At 47.4% G+C, this 20,130-nt stretch overlaps 1 protein-coding gene across 9 annotated transcripts in view; it reads left to right on the top strand.

The window, feature by feature from the left end:
* The window catches only part of syne2b (spectrin repeat containing, nuclear envelope 2b), an 80,527-nt gene that overhangs the window by 37,645 nt on the left and 22,752 nt on the right, over positions 1–20,130 (top strand). For 8 of the 9 annotated variants that reach the window (XM_079286862.1, XM_079286860.1, XM_079286855.1 and 5 more), the window contains 30 exons: positions 944–1,123; positions 3,337–3,525; positions 3,690–3,806; positions 4,847–4,962; positions 5,311–5,422; positions 5,634–5,768; positions 6,519–6,671; positions 7,157–7,351; positions 7,615–7,719; positions 7,920–8,039; positions 8,159–8,359; positions 8,442–8,615; positions 9,021–9,128; positions 9,653–9,840; positions 10,050–10,188; positions 10,618–10,824; positions 11,564–11,713; positions 11,871–12,047; positions 13,113–13,268; positions 13,388–13,528; positions 13,746–13,916; positions 14,107–14,240; positions 14,413–14,617; positions 15,258–15,440; positions 15,810–15,899; positions 16,216–16,370; positions 16,685–16,832; positions 16,913–17,007; positions 17,082–17,313; positions 18,228–18,422. In XM_079286862.1, the coding sequence (XP_079142988.1) occupies positions 944–1,123; positions 3,337–3,525; positions 3,690–3,806; positions 4,847–4,962; positions 5,311–5,422; positions 5,634–5,768; positions 6,519–6,671; positions 7,157–7,351; positions 7,615–7,719; positions 7,920–8,039; positions 8,159–8,359; positions 8,442–8,615; positions 9,021–9,128; positions 9,653–9,840; positions 10,050–10,188; positions 10,618–10,824; positions 11,564–11,713; positions 11,871–12,047; positions 13,113–13,268; positions 13,388–13,528; positions 13,746–13,916; positions 14,107–14,240; positions 14,413–14,617; positions 15,258–15,440; positions 15,810–15,899; positions 16,216–16,370; positions 16,685–16,832; positions 16,913–17,007; positions 17,082–17,313; positions 18,228–18,422 (4,671 nt within the window). The remainder of the gene's footprint in view (positions 1–943; positions 1,124–3,336; positions 3,526–3,689; positions 3,807–4,846; positions 4,963–5,310; positions 5,423–5,633; positions 5,769–6,518; positions 6,672–7,156; positions 7,352–7,614; positions 7,720–7,919; positions 8,040–8,158; positions 8,360–8,441; positions 8,616–9,020; positions 9,129–9,652; positions 9,841–10,049; positions 10,189–10,617; positions 10,825–11,563; positions 11,714–11,870; positions 12,048–13,112; positions 13,269–13,387; positions 13,529–13,745; positions 13,917–14,106; positions 14,241–14,412; positions 14,618–15,257; positions 15,441–15,809; positions 15,900–16,215; positions 16,371–16,684; positions 16,833–16,912; positions 17,008–17,081; positions 17,314–18,227; positions 18,423–20,130) is intronic. The other variant, XM_079286859.1, reaches the window with a different exon arrangement.

Here is a 20,130-nt window from a genome sequence, read left to right as displayed (position 1 = left end):
TGTGAAACAACTTTTGTCAGGTGACCGTTTTAGTGAGGACCACTGTTGGTCGTTGTCAGACTTGTTTTGGCCACTAGAGGCTAAAGTGCACCACCTCTCCATTAATAGGACACAAAGCATTCAAGTTTTTTTCCAGGTGAGTTTTATTTTTTCCTGTTTCACACAATTTTAATGTGAGGAACACAGAACGATTTGCTGGCAGCGCCACATCTCAGCTGCTCGAAGAAAACTACGTCGAGCAGACTTTTAAAGATGGATCACCACAATCCTTTCCTCCTCTCATGACTTTCTAAATGACGTGATGCACCATTAACCTGAAGTTAGTACAACTATTCCCTCTGAATGTATACTTAGTAGAGACAACAGGAACGAATGGCGCGCTGTGAATATTCACATTAGTCTTCAGTGACGTCAAAGAATGTTTGTTTGAGTGAAAGCACATTTGTTGACTCTTGGCGTTCACCTCAAATCCTCACTTGTTCGCTGGTCAACTGGATGTACATTTGATGAGAGTTTTTCAACTTGCATCGTGCAAAATGCTCATAATTCACTCTTTAAAAAGTTGAAAGAAAAGGACCTCTAGATGATTGGCAGCTATAAACAGTTTGAGGAGGAAGCAGAGAAGTGTTTGTGCGGTGAGTCTCAGCTCCACCCCTGCAGCCTGAGGCCTCTCTCTCCCGGTGACAAAGAGTCGCTGTCACTGGAGCCCTGCCAGGAAACCAGGAAGTGGTTTCTGCCACAGGTGGGTGGAGCAGATAGGGGGGGGGGGACCTGAGCGAGAGAGAGAACCAGGCAGAGGAAAGAGGCTGAAGTTAAGTGTGAGAAGCATGCTGACTGATCTGTCTGGATCAATATTAGAGCTACAACTTAAAGCTGCAGCTCTCTGCCTGCGACCCTGGCGCGCAGAGGTTCAGCCGGGTGTGTGCTTGTGTTTGTGTCCCAGGCCCCGGAGGAGCCCCGGCTCGGGCCCCGCCCCCGAGAAGGCGGCCTCCACGTGTGCCTGCAGAGGGTCGGCCAGCTGGAGCTGTGGCTGCAGGAAGCCCGGAGGAGCCCGGTAGCCGGCGGAGCCGCTGGCTCGTCCGCCATGCAGGACAACGTGGAGCAGCAGCTCCTCACCTGCCAGGTAAGCCCCGCCCACCAGGGGACTCTCAGGTCAAAGGTCCACAGTCAGGTCCAGCTGGTTCACTGAGGCTGAGGAGCTGTGAGATGTCTCGGTAACGGTCTTATTTAGATGTCTCACAGATTTTTGTTTCAGTTGTTAAGGTTTGAACTTTTTAAATATTATCTGTTGTTTTCATTGTTTTTTTAACGATTTCTTTTGAAGAGTCACTTTATTTATTTTGTTTATTTTTGGTTCATTCGATCTTAATTGTTCCATTAATGACTGTGTCATTTTTCTTTATCTTTATTGTTGTTATATATTAACTCCAGGAAGAGCAGCATAGAAGTATAGAAGTGATGTCAGCATATCCCGTCTTTTCTGATTTTAAATCGTTCCCCTTGCCAATCACCAAATCCCTGCTTCCTGAGCTGCTGTGTGATAAAAATAAATTGGTTCTTATTGATGACATTTTGACAAGATTAAATGTCTGCTTAGGAATTGACATCAATTTAATGAGCACACTTTTAATATCACGGCGCTCTTACCGAGGAAAATACCCTCTTCAACCTTTTTGGCTCGTGAAGCCTCAAAATGAAACGTGAGACGGCTCGTCACAGGCAGAAGACGGATGTCTTTCTTGGTTGTAGTGTTGCATGTTTAAGGCCTGAAGAAGGGACATTGTCTCGTCATGGGGCGGCCGTGGTTCACGGGGTAGAGAGGGTCGTCCTGCGGTTGGATCCGAGTCCTGTATCATAATCACAGTAATGGTACATCGTTGGCTAACAGAGTACAAAGAGCAATTAAAAGTCACCTGCGAGGCATACTTCAAGTTTAACTTGTTCAGATCAACACTAATGCTGCTACTGTTGCACCAAGCAGCTAAGAATAGCAACAGCCCCGGGTCGCTGGGCGAGTCATGTGACTAACATTTCAAGTTGCACAATGTCGTGTCTAGAGCAAAATATGACTCATGGATCGTTTCCAAATGATTGCCGACTGTTTCGCATCGTGCAAAATGAGGTTTTTGCAGCTCGGAGGTCAGAATGTTATTCCCGTGTCTCGCGTGTGATGTAAGACCTGAGGACACGTGTGGCTCTGGTCACCGACGGGTCAAAGGTCAGTCGGTTCCAGTTGAACACATTCATGACCGGACGCTTCCTCCAGCAGCTGCTGGGTGTTACTGTCTCAGCGCTGACAACACGATAATGAAACGCGTGTCATATTCATATGTTGGTGCTTCCTTATTGCTCAGAATGGGCAACGAGCTGTATTTAGCTTTGTACCACGTCAAGTCTTTATTGTTACTTTTTTCATAATAGCCTTTTAGAAATACATTCAAATTGCTCTCAATTCCGTGACATGATTTCAACGTGAGATGTCAGCAGAGCATTGACACGACATGATACCCAGATGAACCCTGACCCTCAGCTGCTCCCGTTGTATTGCCTCTAAGGTTGCTTTGAGTCTGCTTGTGAAAGGAAAAGTGAACAAGCGTCTCACTAAACATGAACTCAAACATCAGACCTTTTAGAATCCACTCTCTGTGAACTCTTTGACGTATGGTAGAGTAACGCTTCAGTGAAGTGACCCACAGTGTTCACTGTGTTTACCATCAGCCCACAGAACAAATGATTGTTGGGTTCACAGGTGAACCAGCACTGAAGCTCCGCTGCTGCTGTTTGCATTGAGGGCGCAGCGTTGTTGCAGAGGTGGAGACCAAACTGTCAAAGATCTGAGAAATCGACCAATCAAATGTCTCTGCCAACGCTCCGTGACGACAAAATCAACAGATGAAAACAGACGGCAGACCTCTGCTCCCAAAGTCACTTTTAACACCGATGGACAATTCCTCTCCAATATCTGACTCGGCGTATCTGTCCGTCAACACTTTGTTGCTTCTGCTGTCCAGCGTCAACCTTTCATGAGCTACAACAAACATTTCTTCTTTTCTGATAATCCCAAAGCAGAAGAAGTTTATTCAAGCAGCACAGGGACAAACATGCACCGATTCATTCGGTTTATTTTGTCTTCTTTCAGATCCCAAACACCCGTTCAGGTCTTTATTTCACTTTGTCTGTAGATTTCTACTGAATTCACCGAAAGTTCAGATCCCAAGAGTTTGTTTTTCTATCACTTGCCTCTCAGTGCGACCTGCTCAGCACATACATTGTTGTTCAAAGAGTGAAGGATTTGACGTGTGCGTGTGTGTGTGTGTGTGTGTGTGTGTGTTGTAGGAGATGTTCCTGGAGATCGAGCAGAGGGTTTCCGGCCTGTCGGCGATCGGTCATCCAGCCGACCGGCAGCAGGACGAGGCGGCCGAGCTGCTCTCCTCCAAACTGGAGCTGCTGAAGACCAATCTGGTGTCGTTCCAACAGCTGCTGCAGGACCGACGGGGAGAGGAGAGGAGAGCGCCTCAGGAACAGGTACACACAGAGGTCGAGTAGGTCGAGTAGGTCGAGTAGGTCGAGTAGTCTTCATCTGTCGTGGGAACAAAGATGAACATGATCGGGTGTTTGTTTTCACTTCCTCAATCTACCAAAGACGTAACGCATCTCCCTGTGTCTCCTCTTCACTCGTCCCTCCTCAGGCGTCGGCTCCTCGTCCAGAGCGTCGCTCTCAGTTGAGGCGCAGCAGCAGCGTTCAGGAGATCTTCTCCTCCCCCAGAAACCAGCTGCTCAGACAGAGCAGCCTGCAGCAGCAGAAGGTAGCGGCCTCCACTGACAGCTCCGTTAACGGGTTTCCACTGATGGGAGCTGTGGGATTATTGTGCAACACTGAAGTCGATGTCAATACATCAATGTCTTATCTTTATATTTGACAATATCAATCCCGCTCAAGCTTTGTTAGACCAACATGAGACACTAAAACCCTCCAATACACTGAGAATGAATGAAGACACATGTAAGCTCTCCACAACATTAGATCTTTAAAAAAAGGCTGAAAGAAAACCACTGCATTGATCTTTACTGATATTCAGGCGCTGGAAGTTGGACTTTCTCTTCCACTGTCACATCTAGCAAAGCCCAAAATAATCCAAACTTAAACCTGTTGACTCATGAACTACATATTTAAATATACGTATCTAACTTATACATACACATATGTAAGTTAGGAAACTAAGGAATCAGGAGTACATTAAACTATATGAAGTAGTGGAATGTGACGAAGTACATTACTCGAGTACTGTACTTAAAGTGCTTGTACTTCACTCGAGTCTTTTCTTTTTCAGGCCGCTTTCTACTTTTACGTCACTGCATCTCAGATGCTTCACGACATTTGTGTGACGGCTTCACTTACTTTACAAACTAAGATTTCTGCACACAAAACATGAAAAGCTATTTTAATAAATGTATTTATTTTTTAATATAATGTCACTTTCTGAGTAAGTGAGACGTCATTTCTCTCCATTTTCAAAACAAACGCTTCATCGACTTATGGAGAAATGAATCGGCAGATTAATCCACAATGAAACAAATCAACAGTTAATAATTAAAAACGAGCCTCAACCAAAATAATACATGAGTAGAAATAATCTAAAATGATCATTTATAACAGTCACAGTTTTAACTTTACATTATTTTCCTGATTCTACTTACAGAACGTGTTCAGTGACTTGTACTTGTATTATTGACGTGTATGAAGTTAAATACTTCTTCCATTCTGACTAAAGTCGTCCTCCTCCTCCTCCTCCTCGTTGTTGTTGTTGTTGTTGTTGTTGTTGTTGTTGTTGTTGTTGTTGTGCAGGAGCTGGAGCTGGAGCTGACTGAACAGAGAGGACTGACTCGGGCCATCGCCAGGCAGGGCAGCAGGACTCTCCTCCACAGCCAGGGAGCAGAGCACCGCGGCCAGCTGTCGTCACGGTAACGCACCGTACCGTCACATTGTTATTTTATGTATATTTGGTCGAAGTGTATATTATAGAGGGTAAAAGATACATTTTATATTTTAGTTTGTTTTATATTCCCGACACAATAATATATCTGAACTTTAACACGTGCTTCTATTGAGACTTTAAATATCATTCTATGAAAATAATTTCACTTTTAGAAATGAGTGTAAGTATTTATATTCAGGGCCGAATAAGGCTGCAGTCGAATTATGAAAATAACACAAAATATAAGAAGAGCAGACATAAGAGCTGATAATAGACATCAAGCAGAGAAAGCAAGAAGAAGAGTTCATTTCCAGCCTCGTCTCCCTCCCTGCAGGTCGCCTCCTGCTGAGGCCGATGCGGAGGAGGACTCCGCTCACAAGAAGTGGGCCGGCCTTCACAGCCGGCTGCTGGCTCTGGAGGAGAGCCGGCTGCTTCCTCCCTCCGAGGTAAAGGCCTTCGTTGTGAGAGCTGAAGTGCTTGATTATCGCTTTTTTTTTCGAAATACAAAAGAAAAAATCTGTGCTCTCGCGTGCTTGATTATCACCTTCTTTGAGCAGAAGGCACTTTGTTGTGTCTTTGGTGTGATGGGGAGTCCTGCAGGGCCTGATGGGAGTCGTGTGTCTTCTTCTCTCGCTCTCCGTCTCTTTCTCTCTGAAGGTGACAGACTCATCTACGAGGCGTAGTGATGGAACAGCAGGACGCATGATTGGCGCACAGACCATGAAAGAGCTCCAAACCCACATCAGCCGTCTGAGAGAGCTGGGAGTCACAGCCGCAGAGCCGCTGGATCGGGTACGGGCTCGTTGGCAGGACAGGATGTATGCTGGGACGCCCCCAACAGGCCTGAGATCAATGCGAGGGGGGGGCCCCTCGATGATTAGTCGCCTACATTATGAACCCTTGTGCATCCCTTTAAAAGCACAGGGCAAACATGAGGACCTTCTCAATCTGGTGGAAAAATGAAAAAGCCAAAAAAGACCCAAGTGAAGAATTCTCATCACATTCATCCTTATTTCTGGCGATTAAATGTCTCGATATACAGTATGACACTGAATAAAGAGTTCCACTGTCTGAAACCATAAAGAGACATTTTGGAAGATGAGGAATTGAACCTCAACCCAACGAATCAGACGTGGTGATTGATATGAGTTTTTATATTCTTTAGTGAATCACCGAGGCGTTGAGGTCAGAAAAGTGCTGCTTCTACAAAACACAACTAACTCTCCAGTTTTTAGATAGATTTTCAAAAACCTACATTTCTTTGTTTGATTAGAATAAAAGATGGAATCTCCAGCATGTTTTTATTTTGTATCGCTCGCCACGGGAAACACATTCTGACATCACACTTTACGCCAAAGAAGAGCAGGAAACAAGCAACACGAAAGACAGGAAGAGGAGAGTGACGGCGGACTGATGAAGCCTCTTCCTCTTCGTTCCTAACGACACTAGATACTGACTGACTGACTCACGACTTGCGTGGTTGCACTTCATCTGCTGACAGTTTGTTTTTGTTAATAGTTTGACTCACCTCTCCGTCTTCAGGCCTCCCGCGTGGACAGCTCCCGTCAGACACTGGACGAGGGTTTGTTTGATGTCCTGCGTGGGACGTCCCTGTCCCTGTCCTCCATCAACAGCCTGCTGCACTCGCCTGCTGTGACGACCCATGAGGGGGACACAGAGCGGAGGCTGCTGCAGGTGGGACTCACCAAAACAATCCTTTTGGGTTCATCTCACTTTAAATGAGAGGGTGGTCCACTACTTCGGTCCAGACTGAAATATTTTAGCAACTACAAAAAGTTGAACGGACATTCATGGTCCCCAGAGGATGCGTCACACTGACTTTGGTGATCCCTTGACCTTATTCTCCAGTGCCACCATGAGGTTCATTTGTTTTCCTTTGTGTGAAATATCTCATAAAAAGACTTTGTTCTTCCTTCTGATCACGAACGTTTCATTTAACGCCATCGTCAAGTCAAAAGGGCGGGGCTACCCGGTGATTGACAGGTCTCTACCGCGGTGGTTTCTGGTCTGATAGTTGTCCGTGTGTTTGTCTTACAACTTTAACCCCTTCACCGTGTGTTCTCACTTCATGAAAGTTCATTGTTACATTTTGTTGTGACCCAAAGGACGACAATGCCACAATCAAACTCTATTAAGGACTTCCTTGTGCTCCTTTTCAGACTCTGTCTGCAGAGCTGGCTACCCTTGGCAGTGAGCTGGCCTCTCAGGGGTCAGAGGTCAGCCGTGTCCTGGGCTCAGAGTGTGCTCAGCAGTGTGTGGATGATCTGTGTCGAGTGCTTCCTGTGGTCCGGTCTGCGCTGACCAGCAGAGAGAAGCAGCTCACAGACCTGCAGGAGGAGCTGACGGAGCAGCAGGTCACTTATGATGACACACACACACACACCCTGAAATACTGCAATCAGTCCATTCTTAAACTGTGTTCTTGTGTGTCTCTCTGTGAGTTGTCGTATCATTTATAAGTCAGTTCCTCCACCTGATGAATCTTATAACCGGTCTAACATATTTATATGTAAACTTTTGAAATGCAGAAATATCCTTTTCCTGTTGATTCAAAAATCAAACACTTGTCGTTTGCATGACCAGTTTGAAGAACCAGCGTTGTGTGTTTAACCAACAGATACTACTAAATGAGTTGCATGCAGCCTTCACTTCTAACCAGGCGACGGGTCACCAGATCACCCATGAGTTCAGTGGAACCCTGGACCGTAACAAACAGCTGCAGGTACTGTTTCCAGGGAGGTGTTTCACTTCAACCAGCTGCATTCTGAGCGGTCTGCTCGACATGCTTCTTACCTGCAAATAGGCAGCAGCTAAATAATATAAGCTGCAAGATTAAAATTACGTTAAACCACATTTTGCCTTCCGATACCGTTAGTCAGTCAACATCATAAAGATGTTATTGGTCATTGTGTGTGTGCCCAGGCTTTGGTTGACATGCAGGAGTCTCTGCAGCAGCAGGTGGAGCAGGTGAGCTCCCTGCTGGAGGAGGCTGACCGACGCCACCTGCCTCCCTCCATCATCCAGCAGGCCTCGCAGCTGCAGGTGAGCTCACGGCTAAACGTCATATCGGGACATTTGGGAAGCTTCCTCCCGAAAGATAATCCTCAATAACTGTGTGATTGAGGTGCGTGTTTAAATCTGTGTTTGCCTCCTATGTGCAGGGGGAGATGGACGGTTCTCTGGGTGGTGTTCGCTCCCGCTGTGAGGAGCTGAAGACCAGCGTGGAGCTGCAGCAGCAGTACGAGCGGCTGGTTTACAGCCTGGAGGAGCTGCTGGCTCTGGGCTCCGAACGCCTCGCCCAGCGGCCCGACACCGAGCTGCACAGCAGAGCTCAGCTCCAGCAGCAGCTCAGCGGTCACACGGTACTGCCTGTGGAATACAGAACACAGTTGCTTTGTTCGCTAAACATAATCCTTTAACGTCACGTACCCTCTCTGTTATCAGAAGTTCTTCCAGTTCCTGGGCCATCATTTGAAGATCCTACAGCAGCTGACCCAGAGAGTCCCACAGAGCGCCCTCCAGAGGTGGGAGGCTGTAGTGACGGGCCTGCAGGACGAGGAGGCCCGACTGCAGCAGCACGGACTGGAGAAAGGGACCAGGATGCAGGAAACAATACAGGTAGTGCATGACGGGCAGTTTATCTGTTTGACGAGGAGGTAAGAATGAAAGAAAGCAACAGAAGATGATCTACGCAGTGCACGCTTTAGCATCATCTCCGAGGTGGCTAGCATGGCTGTAAACTCTTCATTGTGTTACTGTGACATTTGAAAGGTTTCTAAGAGAGCATGATGGACATCAATGTTACCACTTCTGCTCTGGATCATCAAAATATAGTCTTCTGATTCATCAGCCAAGAGAAATCTGTTCAACACAGTTATATTTTGCAGACACGAGCATTTAATCAGGGAACAGGAGCAGCTTTTATATAGAATTAGAAGAATCGTTAAAAAGCACTCGCAGAATTGATTTGAAGAGACAGAGACGTCTCTCCTGACCGTCATCGTCTCTCTCCGTCTGTCTCAGGTGTGGTCACAGTGGGAGGAGGACAGCGCCTGGTCAGACTCCCTGCTGAGAGCCAATGAGGCTTCATTTCCCAAGATGCACGTCCCAGAGAAGCTCTCTCTCTACCAGGTCACTTTTATTATTGTTAATACTGATGTTCTTTCTGTCTGGGTATGACTTTCATTCACCAACAAGCAGCCGACTGGAGGACGGAGCAATGTTTTTTTTTTGCAATGTTCCGTCCTGCTCATTTGGAGACGGTTGGGCGCGCTCTCCATGCTCTACTTTGTGCATTGCACTCAAAACCTAATTGGCTCAATTAAGTACAAGCGAATGGCTTGTTGTCTGTAGGGGCACACGATGTTCCTGGGCTTTGATGTGAGTTATTAGCAGAGCGGAGACTAACTAGAATTCATTTTGGTCCATGGTCTCTGTGGCTCTGCTGTGGAATTGGAAATGTGTCTCATTCAGCTGCAATGGCTGCAACTCGCTCAGTGGTCAACAAAGTGTGTGTGTGTGTGTAGTGAAGGAGGTGAAGACACCAGAGCTACAGTAGGCTAGCTGTCTCTCAGCTAAGCTGTCATCGAACTCTCAAAAAAAGAAAAGAAAGCCAATCAGCGTTTATACGGTTTTTGTCTTTCTGACGGGAGCAGCGTGGCGCTCTGGAGGGGAACACGGCGCGGTTCAGCCGGGTGCTGGAGGCGGGGCTCTGGCTGCAGGTGGCCGGCTGTGGAGGGGTGGGCGTGTCCACCAGCGAGCTGGAGGCCCGATGGAGAGCCCTGCAGAAGAAGGCGGAGCTCAAACGCACCAATGAGGAGAGGAACAGGAAGCTGAGGAGCAGGTGGGAGACGAGACACAGACAAACATACTTGTTTGGACTCAATAAGTTGAGATATTGCATACATATGATATTGCATACATATGGGCTATTTATATATATATCCCATATATTATATTATTGTTACAAATAAATATGAATAAGATAATAAATAAAACATATTCAGATTGCACGTTATTAAGGCAGATGTGCTATTGTCCACCAATGAACAGGTTTTCTCGTGACACCGCTGTGCTGGCAGACTGGATGGGCGGAGCCAGAGAGCTCATTGACGGATGCAGTCGGCTCTGCGCTTCAGCTGAGGAGGAGACGGACGCTGAACAGAGGCGTGACCGCTACCTCCAGTCTGTGGTGAGCAGCAGCTGGAGGCTCATTGGTCAGACCAGATGTCACTCATTCAAACCTGCACACATCTCGAAACATCGCTACATTTCCACTTTAATTCAATGATTCATCTTTTTTCCTTTCACTTCACCAGAGGGAAGTTCTTTAGCTCCAACGACTGGATGCGTCAAAGCCTAATCTTAATATCCGGAGGTTTTCTGTGTGTAGAATTAGACCATCTAGCTTTAATGTCAGTCAACCTTTAAACTAGTGTGTAGTCGCGATCTCTACACACTGAACGTGTGTGCTGTTCTTGACCACTCGCCTGTAATTGCAAATGTCAAAATGTCCAACTTAAAAACAATAAATCCGTTTGTAGAAGCTGAACAGTGAGTAGAGTCTGGTCATTTTCGCGATTGTGGGGAACAGAATATAACCAAACATTTCTATTTTTAGACTTTGACCAAAGAGTTGGAGGCCAAATCTGAGCTGAAGGTGGCTGCTGCCTGTGCTGGAACCCGGCTGGTTGAGCTGAGGGAGGAGGACCAGGAGCCTCCAGACCCTCCAGGTCTCTGCTCCGTCCGCTCCCAGCTCAGACAGATGGAGCTGGACTGGTGCAGTCTGCTGGCCGATGTTCCAGTCGTCCAACAAGCTCTGCATGAGGTCAGAAAGACTCGACGTGCGCTTTGTTACGGAGGCCCAAAAGTGCCGCCTCGTATTATTATTTTAATGAAAATGACATGTGGAATGGAGATTTGTGTCCTTATGTGTTTCTAAATATCAAAATGCGTCCCGGTGTTTGCGTCTCCACGGCCGCATGTACAGTGTGGAGCGGTTTGGTATTTCAGAAACCTCGCTGCAGTCTTTTTGTCACCAATTAGTTTTAAACATCCCCGCCGGGCAGCACAATGCCTTCATGAGGACTCTTCTCACGCGTATTGGTGTGAAACCATTCTCCTCTGTCCTCTGTCCGTCTGTCCGGGTCTCCTCTCTATTCTGTTCTATTCCTTCTCTCTCCCTCCTCCTCATTTCCCCCTCATCCTGTCTTCCTGCTCTTATTCCTTATTTTCCGTTCCTCACTTCTGTTTTCTGTCTACTTTTCTGATTCATAGTATTTCCTCTCCCCTCCCTCACCCACTCTTTTGTCCGCTGACTCACCTCCTATATTCATCTTAAAGGTCAAAGTAAAGACATATCTTCAGCTTTCAATTTGAAAGCCAGCCCAGACTCCTGCGTATCAAACATCTGATCTTTACCTCAGAGCACAGCCATTTACAGACCAGTAACGTGATTCCATTTAGTGAATCCTCCTCCAGCTTACAGGCTCCATCAGACTGGAATGATGTTTTACCACAAGGGCAGAAAAAGCAGAAAGTGTCATTTTTTGCCTCCTCCTCCTCAGCGATGGATGCAGACGATGACCCAGCAGGGGGCGCTGCTGGAGCTGCAGGTCTGGCTGGAAGTTGCTGAGTCCGGTCTGGAGGAGCATCGCAGCAGAGCCAACCGAACCTCCTCCAACGCTGATCAGAGTCAGCTGCTGAAGTACTGCAAGGTAGAGCAGAGCTGAGTGATGGACGAGCAGCGTTCTGCTCTTGTGTCCTGATTACTGACGTGTTGGTGGTGGGACGCTGTTAGTGCACTCATTTAAGTGCAATCTTGATTCCCTGCTCGAAGGCTCGTTTAACTCGACTTTTTATTTATTTTTACAGGAGTGTCTGACAGAGATGTCGGCGCATCAGGCCACACTGGCCTATGTGAGCCAGCCGTTACAGACGTGCAGTACGGAGGACGGCCAGAGGAGGCGCCGGGAGCACAACCTGTTTGCAGAGGAGCAGGGTCAGCTCAGCCATCAGTGGCTCAGTTTGCAGGAAACACTCAACTCTCAGGTCAGAAAACAAACACATCAAGGTCTACTGAGGGGGTTGTAATGCTGTACAGCAGGGGTGTCAAACTCATTTTCACTCTGGGGCCACATCAGCATCACGGTCGCCCTCAAAGGGCCGGTTGTAAATGTAAGACGGTGTAAATGTAACTACGGTACTCCTAACATAGTTAGTTTAGTTTCCCGGGATATCTGTGACTTCCACAACACGTACTTCCAGTTGTGTGATTTCTCCTCCGCCATTGTTTCCTGTTGCTGGTGCAAAATGCATTCTGGGATATTTGGCTGTCCCAAGTACAGACAAGTCACCTCCGATGCATCCCGGGTAAAATGGGCAGAGCGAGCCACATCCGGGCATTAGGGCCGTGCTTGGCTCGATGTGAACTTTGAATTGGAACAGTACTTGGGCTGAGACTGATGACGTTTCAGTACAGAGAAGTACGCATGTTGAGAAACTTGTTGGAAATCCTCTTTATGGGCTGTTGCATCTCCTGTCCACCTGTTGTGATAGTTTTAATGTCGACACACAGACAACATGCCATCTCATCACTTCGACTTTCTATCTCATAATTTCGACCATGGGGATATTTTTATTTTCACATCTAACTTTAAATTTTTGTAAAAAAAAAAAAAAAAAAAAAATTTTTTTTTTTTTTTTGCTGGCGGATTCGCGGGCCACATAAAATGACGTGGCGGGCCGGGTCCGGCCCGCGGGCCGTATGTTTGACACCCCTGCTGTACAGTTTGGGAAATGTGCGATATTGGGCTGTATAAAAAACCAGTGACATCACGTCAATCAACCCACAGCAGTAGTGGGGTCATGGACCTGACACGGTTCAGAAACCTGGTCTAGAATATCCCATTAAATGAACCAAACGCTTGCCGCTCTTCACCAAAGTTAATGCAGTTTTCACTCAATTTGGATTCCCCATTATTAAATATCCTTTCACTAAACGGTGAAGCTCAGCACGAGCAGCTGATGATGTAATCATCATTTCTAAACATTCGCAAGTCCTCGACCCTCGGAAGAAATGTGTCCGACCTGCTGCTGTGTGTTTGTGGTGTTCAGCTCCAGGAGGTGGAGCAGGAGCTGAGGAGCAGAGTGCAGCGGGAGGCCCGACTGCAGCAGATCAACAGCTGGATTACAGATCAGAACCTCTGGATGGACTCGGCTCAGACGCCCAGCAGCCAGACGGAGCTGCAGAGGAGCATCAACACCTGCCAGGTCTGTGAGAACCATCACAAGGCCTGAACCAAAGCTGCTGTTTCAGGTTCAATCCTTGACGCTCGACGGCTTTTTGCAAAGAAGTAGAAACATTTTCCGCCTTTTTTTGTGTGAGTCAGGATCTTGAGGAGAAGATCGGGCAGAAGTCTGCAGCTCTTCAGGAGTTGAGAGACGGACTTGATGGAGGAGAAGAGAGCAGCAGTGATTTCATCTCTCGGACGGATGAATCCATCCAGGCCTGTGCAGCTCTCACACAGCAGGTAAGTGATGCTGAGGACTTAAAAGAAACAAGATACGTGTGCTCGCTCACCGAGTTACCAGCAGCAATCTGATCACAAACAAATATATATGGCATCAAAATGTATTTATTCCTACTTGTACTTCATAAAACTGTTGTCACAACTCGGACATGTGTGAGATGTCTCGTCTGCAGCTTCTTCCTTCTCGGTAATGTTGGAACATCCTGTTCTTTGACAGCATGCCTCAGTGAAACAGAGGCTGCTTCAGGGTCAGCAGCTGTGGGATTGTGTGCAGAAGCGACTGAATCAGATGATGCTGAAAACGGCGAGAACGTCTCAGACTCTGGACCATCACAGCAGCTCTCCGCTCTGCCTGCAGACACACAGAGACGTCCATGGGAAGCTGCAGGTAAAGGAGGACTGGTGCACCAGCGGCTTCTGGAGTAGATGGAGTTGGACAGGAACTTTAATATACACCTGGAGCATGCAAAACAAATCCCTCTAGAGCGTCTGCTTTCAGTGTGCAGAGACAGCGTGTTTGATTTGGTGTGGATGTTGTGCCGGTGATGACTGACGGGTGTTCGTTGTGTCGGACGCAGCTTCTTCTCGAGGAGACGGAAGCTTCAGAGACGGAGTGGGACGAACTGAGTCGAAGCGCCTCCTCCCTCAGAGACGTCGTCAGTCCTGCTGCCGCCGCCCTCCTCACAGAGCAGCTGGACAGACAGAGAGACGGGTGAGACGGACGGCATGCAGCCACACACACACACACACACACACACACACACACACACACACACACACACACACACACAAAAAACATTTCTTCTCGTCGCTGTGCGAGACTATTTCACAAACTGCTCCTGGGCCGTAACGTCACACTCCGTAATCAACCAATCCTCCTGCAGTTGGGCGGCGGTGTCGGCGGCGTTGGACCAGCAGCTCCGGGGGAGTCGGGGCGTCCTGACGGTGTGGGAGGTCTACGGCCGGCTGGCTGCGTCTTTCTCTCAGCGGCTGCAGACGCTGCAGAGCGACGTCAGCTCGTCGCTGAGCGGAGCGGCTGTAGACGAGGACACCGCGGAGCAGCTCGCTGGCAAGATGCACAGTGCTCAGGTAAGGAAAAACAGGAAGTGGACAAAGGAAGAGAAATTCTGTCCAAATCTGCCTTTGGTTTGTGTTTTTGGAGGGAAGGTTTTGTTTTGGTATCTGCTTGTAACCTTTCTAGACAGATAACCGCTGAAAAGTTTGTTCTTGACACAGAATAGCAACACAAGATCACCTTCTTGCCTTTTCTGGAGCTTTCAACTGCATCTCACTGACTTCCTGTAGAGGACGGGGGTCTGCCATGACAACGGAGCAATCGCTGTGCCCTCAGGGAGACGGGAGGATGTGGTGGAAAGTCCTGAACTCACAGCTCGAGTTCTTTTTTTTAAATTATTGTCTTTCATCAAATTGAACAGATTTAGTTTTTTCGCTTGTTTTGCTTTGTTTTTCAGATTGCACTTGTACCTGTACTTTCAAATCATTTAACTGATGAATCAGAGCGTTTGAGTTCTGCTCCTTTACTTCCTCATGGCTGAGATAGAACTCTTCTATGTGTTTATTTCTTACTAGTTCTACTTCTTGAGCTGATTGAATCGATAAATAACTTCAGCCCTCCAGTTTCAGAAAACCTCACGAATAACTACACCACATGCTGTGAAACTCTCCAGTCCTCTTATTCCGTTTGTCCCCGTCCACCTCTGCTGCTCAGAGTCTCCTGGAGAGGACGGGCACTCTGCAGTCCGGCCTGGAGGAGGTGCTGGAGGCCTCCAAGGACTTAGTTGGCCACCTGGAACCTTCAGCCGCCAGTCTGGTCCAATCGGAGAGCCGGTTGTTGTCTCGTGGTGTTCAGCAGCTCAGCCAGAAGGTGACGAGGATGCTGAGTCAGCTGCAGGTAAAATACATCAGTTCATCGGTCTGTTCATAGACGTGGATCAGAGAGCGCTGACGCTGAAGACCGGGAACCGTCCAATGATGAAGCCTTTTCCTGTGTAACCGATTCATTTCATAACCCAACAGGATTTTATTTACATTACGGTGATTATTGTTTCATTGTTTTGTCATTTAATGTTTTTGTATTAACGATATCAATCCGTGCAAACATCAACACAACACTAGCTGCTGCATGAGAAACAAGGAACAACATCAAACTGAATATATATGGGAACGCAAAATGAGCTCAGTACAGTAAAAACATAAGAAAGCTGCCACCTGTAACTTAAGACCCAGCTGGCATCGTGTCATGCGTGTCGCCTGCGTGCAGGAGGAGCTCGAGCGGCTGCAGGAGTTTGGAGACGTCCTGGAGTCGCTGGAGGGAAAGCTGGAGCAAGCGGAGGCTCGGCCAGCCGACCAGGTGAGACGCGTGAGAGGAGCCTGTGAACGGCTGCGTCTCCTTCCTTTAGATCCACGGAGAACCAGACTTCTACTTCTCAATACAGACATCTGGACTTGTTGTTTTGTTCTGTGATATACGTGGCAAAAGGACAATATTTCTTTGTGGAGTTAATGTTTGATGTCGGTTTTGATGGAAATGGCTCTTCAGGCATGAATCAGGAGTTTGTCTGCAGAGCAATGAGTGGAGAGGAACTATAACTCAATGCAACAGAGTGTAGTGTTCCTGCCTGCAGTAGTCCAGACTCTGATCCCTTGTGACCACCACATGTTTCCAGTCTGGCCTCCTGGAGCTGAGCGGCCCGTCTGCTGACCTGGACGTCCTGAACGAGCAGAGCTGCAGCCGCTCACTGGGTGACGCGGCGCTGCGCCGCCTACGACGCCTCAACCGCCGCTGGGCCGACGCCTCCGCCAGAGCCGAGGAGGCCTGCAGGTCAGATCTGAGATCAGCACTCCAACACGTGAAGCAGGGGCCGAGGACAGTGTAACAACATATCACAGCATAACGGGTCAATGATAAGAAAATGGTGACGCGTGCAGAATCTATTCCTGGCTCTACAGGTGTTTTTAGTTGAATGCAATGAAGTCTGGATGATTGTAATATATCTGTAGTTTAAAACCGGCTGTTGTTTCATCATCGCTTACACTGGTGCAAACTGACCACTTTCTGCTGCTACACTTTGTTTCAAAACTCATTTTCCCCCAAAATCCATCACGTGGGCATTAAGGCTGAAGTGTTGTGTGCAGTGAGCTGCAGACTGATGCGCTGAGGCAGCAGAGCTTCCAGCAGAAGTGTGAGAGCTGGATGTCTTTCCTGCAGAGGATGGAGGACAGCCTGGCTGTGGACGTGTCCGGCTCGTACATCGGCCTCAGACAGCAGCTCTGCACACACATGGTATCCTCCGTGATGCACAGACTCACACACAGACGTCATGAAAACAAAGCCCTGAACCCTGATCTCTCCTGCTGATTCAGTGGTTCCAGGCAGAGCAGTCCACCGGTCACCAGATCCTTCACTCGGTTCTCACTGAAGCTCTGCGCCTGCTGCAGAAAGGAGAGGTGGAGGACAGGTAAGAAGAGCCTGCTCCGATGAAATAAAGAGGGCGGGGCAAACACGGCTTCTTACCGGCGTCTGTGTGTCCAGGAGCGACTTCATCCTGAAGCTCGCCCAGCTCAGGGAGCACTGGCAGGGCGCGGTGCGGCGGGCCGACCAGCGGCGCTCCCTGGTGGAGGGGCTGGTGAAGCACTGGCACCTGTACAGCCGCAGCCTGAGGAAGCTGCAGAGGTTCCTGTCGGACACACAGATGCTCCTCCCCCCCGCCGGACCGGCCCACTGCAGCCTGCAGCAGCTGCGGCGCTCCCTGCAGGACCTCCGGGTGAGACGGCCGTACAGCAGGCCGGCAATATCATAATAATAATCATTTACAATGCATCACTTTACAGGGATATAAGAAACTGCGTAGTGACAAACCCAGAGATGAAGGTTTCTGAGGTGAAAAACCACAAAAACATCGAGGACAGAATATTGTAATGTATCAAGCAGAAGTCTATAACTTGTTTTTAGTTTAGAGCGTCTGATTAAAATGCTGTTTTTATGTATTCTCACTATTTTCTACCAAAGATCTTCCTCATTGCCAGTGAGTAAGAAGAAATGTTATTTCTGTTATTCATGTTTTAAATACAATTCACGTGAATAGAAACTGTACAATAAGTGTGTGTGTGTGTGTGTGTGTGTGTGTGTGTGTGTGTGTGTGTGTGTGTGTGTGTGTGTGTGTGTGTGTGTGTGTGTGTGTGTGTGTGTGCATGAAGAGATAATATAAGATGATAAAGATACAGCTCATGTGTTTGAGTGTAATGTTCTTCCCTCTAAGATTTCACAAGTAAAGTAAAGTAAAAGTGCTGTGCGTGACTTTCAGCCAAAACACTTTTCAGACCTTCCAGAAACAATCAAACAGTCTTGATCAGGTGTTCAGGACTGTTTGTTGATCCAGATTAAGATCACTCATCGCTGCAGGCAGGAACAAAGCAGCTGCCTGGGGGCTGGTGTGAGATTTAAGGAAGAAAGAAAGACTTCCGCTGATTACGTTTCATTAAAACAGAAGAGGAAGAGTGCTTCCTTTCTGCTCATTTGATTACCATGAAAAGAAGAGATTTGAATCGATTGTGAGTGAAGATACAATTGGAGGGAGCAGTAATCCCTTCACTCAACCATCACAGCTCCTCTTCCCTTCCTTCCCTCCTCTCCTTTCCTTATTTAAAAAATCACCTTCAACCTTTTCTTTTCTCTCAGCACACAGAGCTGCTGTTCCAGAGGTACCAGTGCCGCTTCATCCACACTCTGGAAGTCGGCCGGCAGCTCTTCTCCATGGGGGACGAGGAGACCCAGACCCGGCTGCAGACGGACCTGGGAACCCTGCAGGAGGAGTGGGACAACCTGCACAGCCTGCTGGGCCGGAGGACGGAGCTCACCGAGGAGATCGTCAAGGTACGACGCCTTCAGGAACATCTTGTAAATATGTTTCGCTGCCTAGATTTTAATCTCAGTCGCCCGATTCTCTGAAGCGATGGATGTGGCTTCTCTCCACTGTGACAGTCCGTGTTCTCCACCGCCTCGACTTGTGTCCCTGCCTGTGTTGGTCCTGGTTTTAACGGGCTTGGTTTGGTTTTAAGTGACCTTATTTGGATCTGGTCTGGACTCAAACACCAAGCTCCTGTTCTTGGACTGGACCTGAAATCAAACATTTTGAATGGTGTGTTGTCAAGGCAGAGAGGACTGCGTTTAGTTTTCAGATTTTCTTCATTGACAAATTATTAATTGTTCAATTGGGGAAAAAAATCAAAATTCATGATGAAATTGTCAGTTAAATATATATATATTTTATCTCCATTGTTTTTGTCAGTTTGAAAGCAGTACTGTATCTCAGTACTGTATCAGTATTGTGCATCAGTACTGTATCTCAGTACTGTGTATCAGTACTGATTCTTCGTAGTGATCTTGTCTTTCTTCGTAGTGGTCTTGTCTTTCTTCGTAGTGATCTTGTGTTTCTTCGTAGTGATCTTGTCTTTCTTCGTAGTGGTCTTGTGTTTCTTCGTAGTGATCTTGTGTTTCTTCGTAGTGGTCTCGTGTTTCTTCGTAGTGGTCTTGTGTTTCTTCGTAGTGATCTTGTCTTTCTTCGTAGTGGTCTTGTCTTTCTTCGTAGTGGTCTCGTCTTTCTTCGTAGTGGTCTCGTGTTGCTTTGTAGTGGTCTCGTGTTTCTTCGTAGTGGTCTTGTGTTTCTTCGTAGTGGTCTTGTCTTTCTTCGTAGTGGTCTCGTCTTTCTTCGTAGTGGTCTCGTGTTGCTTTGTAGTGGTCTTGTGTTGCTTTGTAGTGGTCTTGTGTTTCTTCGTAGTGGTCTTGTCTTTCTTCGTAGTGGTCTCGTCTTTCTTCGTAGTGGTCTCGTGTTGCTTTGTAGTGGTCTTGTGTTTCTTCGTAGTGGTCTTGTGTTTCTTCGTAGTGGTCTTGTTTTTCTTCGTAGTGGTCTCGTCTTTCTTCGTAGTGGTCTCGTGTTGCTTTGTAGTGGTCTTGTGTTTCTTCGTAGTGGTCTCGTCTTTCTTCGTAGTGGTCTTGTGTTTCTTCGTAGTGGTCTTGTCTTTCTTCGTAGTGGTCTTGTGTTTCTTCGTAGTGGTCTTGTCTTTCTTCGTAGTGATCTCGTCTTTCTTCGTAGTGGTCTCGTGTTGCTTCGTAGTGGTCTCGTGTTGCTTTGTAGTGGTCTTGTGTTTCTTCGTAGTGGTCTTGTGTTTCTTCGTAGTGGTCTCGTCTTTCTTCGTAGTGATCTTGTGTTTCTTCGTAGTGATCTCGTCTTTCTTCGTAGTGGTCTTGTCTTTCTTCGTAGTGGTCTTGTGTTTCTTCGTAGTGGTCTTGTCTTTCTTCGTAGTGATCTCGTCTTTCTTCGTAGTGGTCTCGTGTTGCTTTGTAGTGGTCTTGTGTTTCTTCGTAGTGGTCTTGTGTTTCTTCGTAGTGATCTTGTGTTTCTTCGTAGTGGTCTCGTGTTTCTTTGTAGTGGTCTTGTGTTTCTTCGTAGTGGTCTTGTCTTTCTTCGTAGTGATCTCGTCTTTCTTCGTAGTGGTCTCGTGTTGCTTTGTAGTGGTCTTGTGTTTCTTCGTAGTGGTCTTGTGTTTCTTCGTAGTGATCTCGTGTTTCTTCGTAGTGGTCT

This window comes from Melanostigma gelatinosum (genome assembly GCF_949748355.1).
Source record: "Melanostigma gelatinosum genome assembly, chromosome: 16".
In the NCBI taxonomy this organism is placed as follows: Eukaryota; Metazoa; Chordata; class Actinopteri; order Perciformes; family Zoarcidae; genus Melanostigma; species Melanostigma gelatinosum.
Note: the sequence above shows the minus strand (reverse complement) of the source record. Positions and strands in the feature narration are given on the sequence as shown.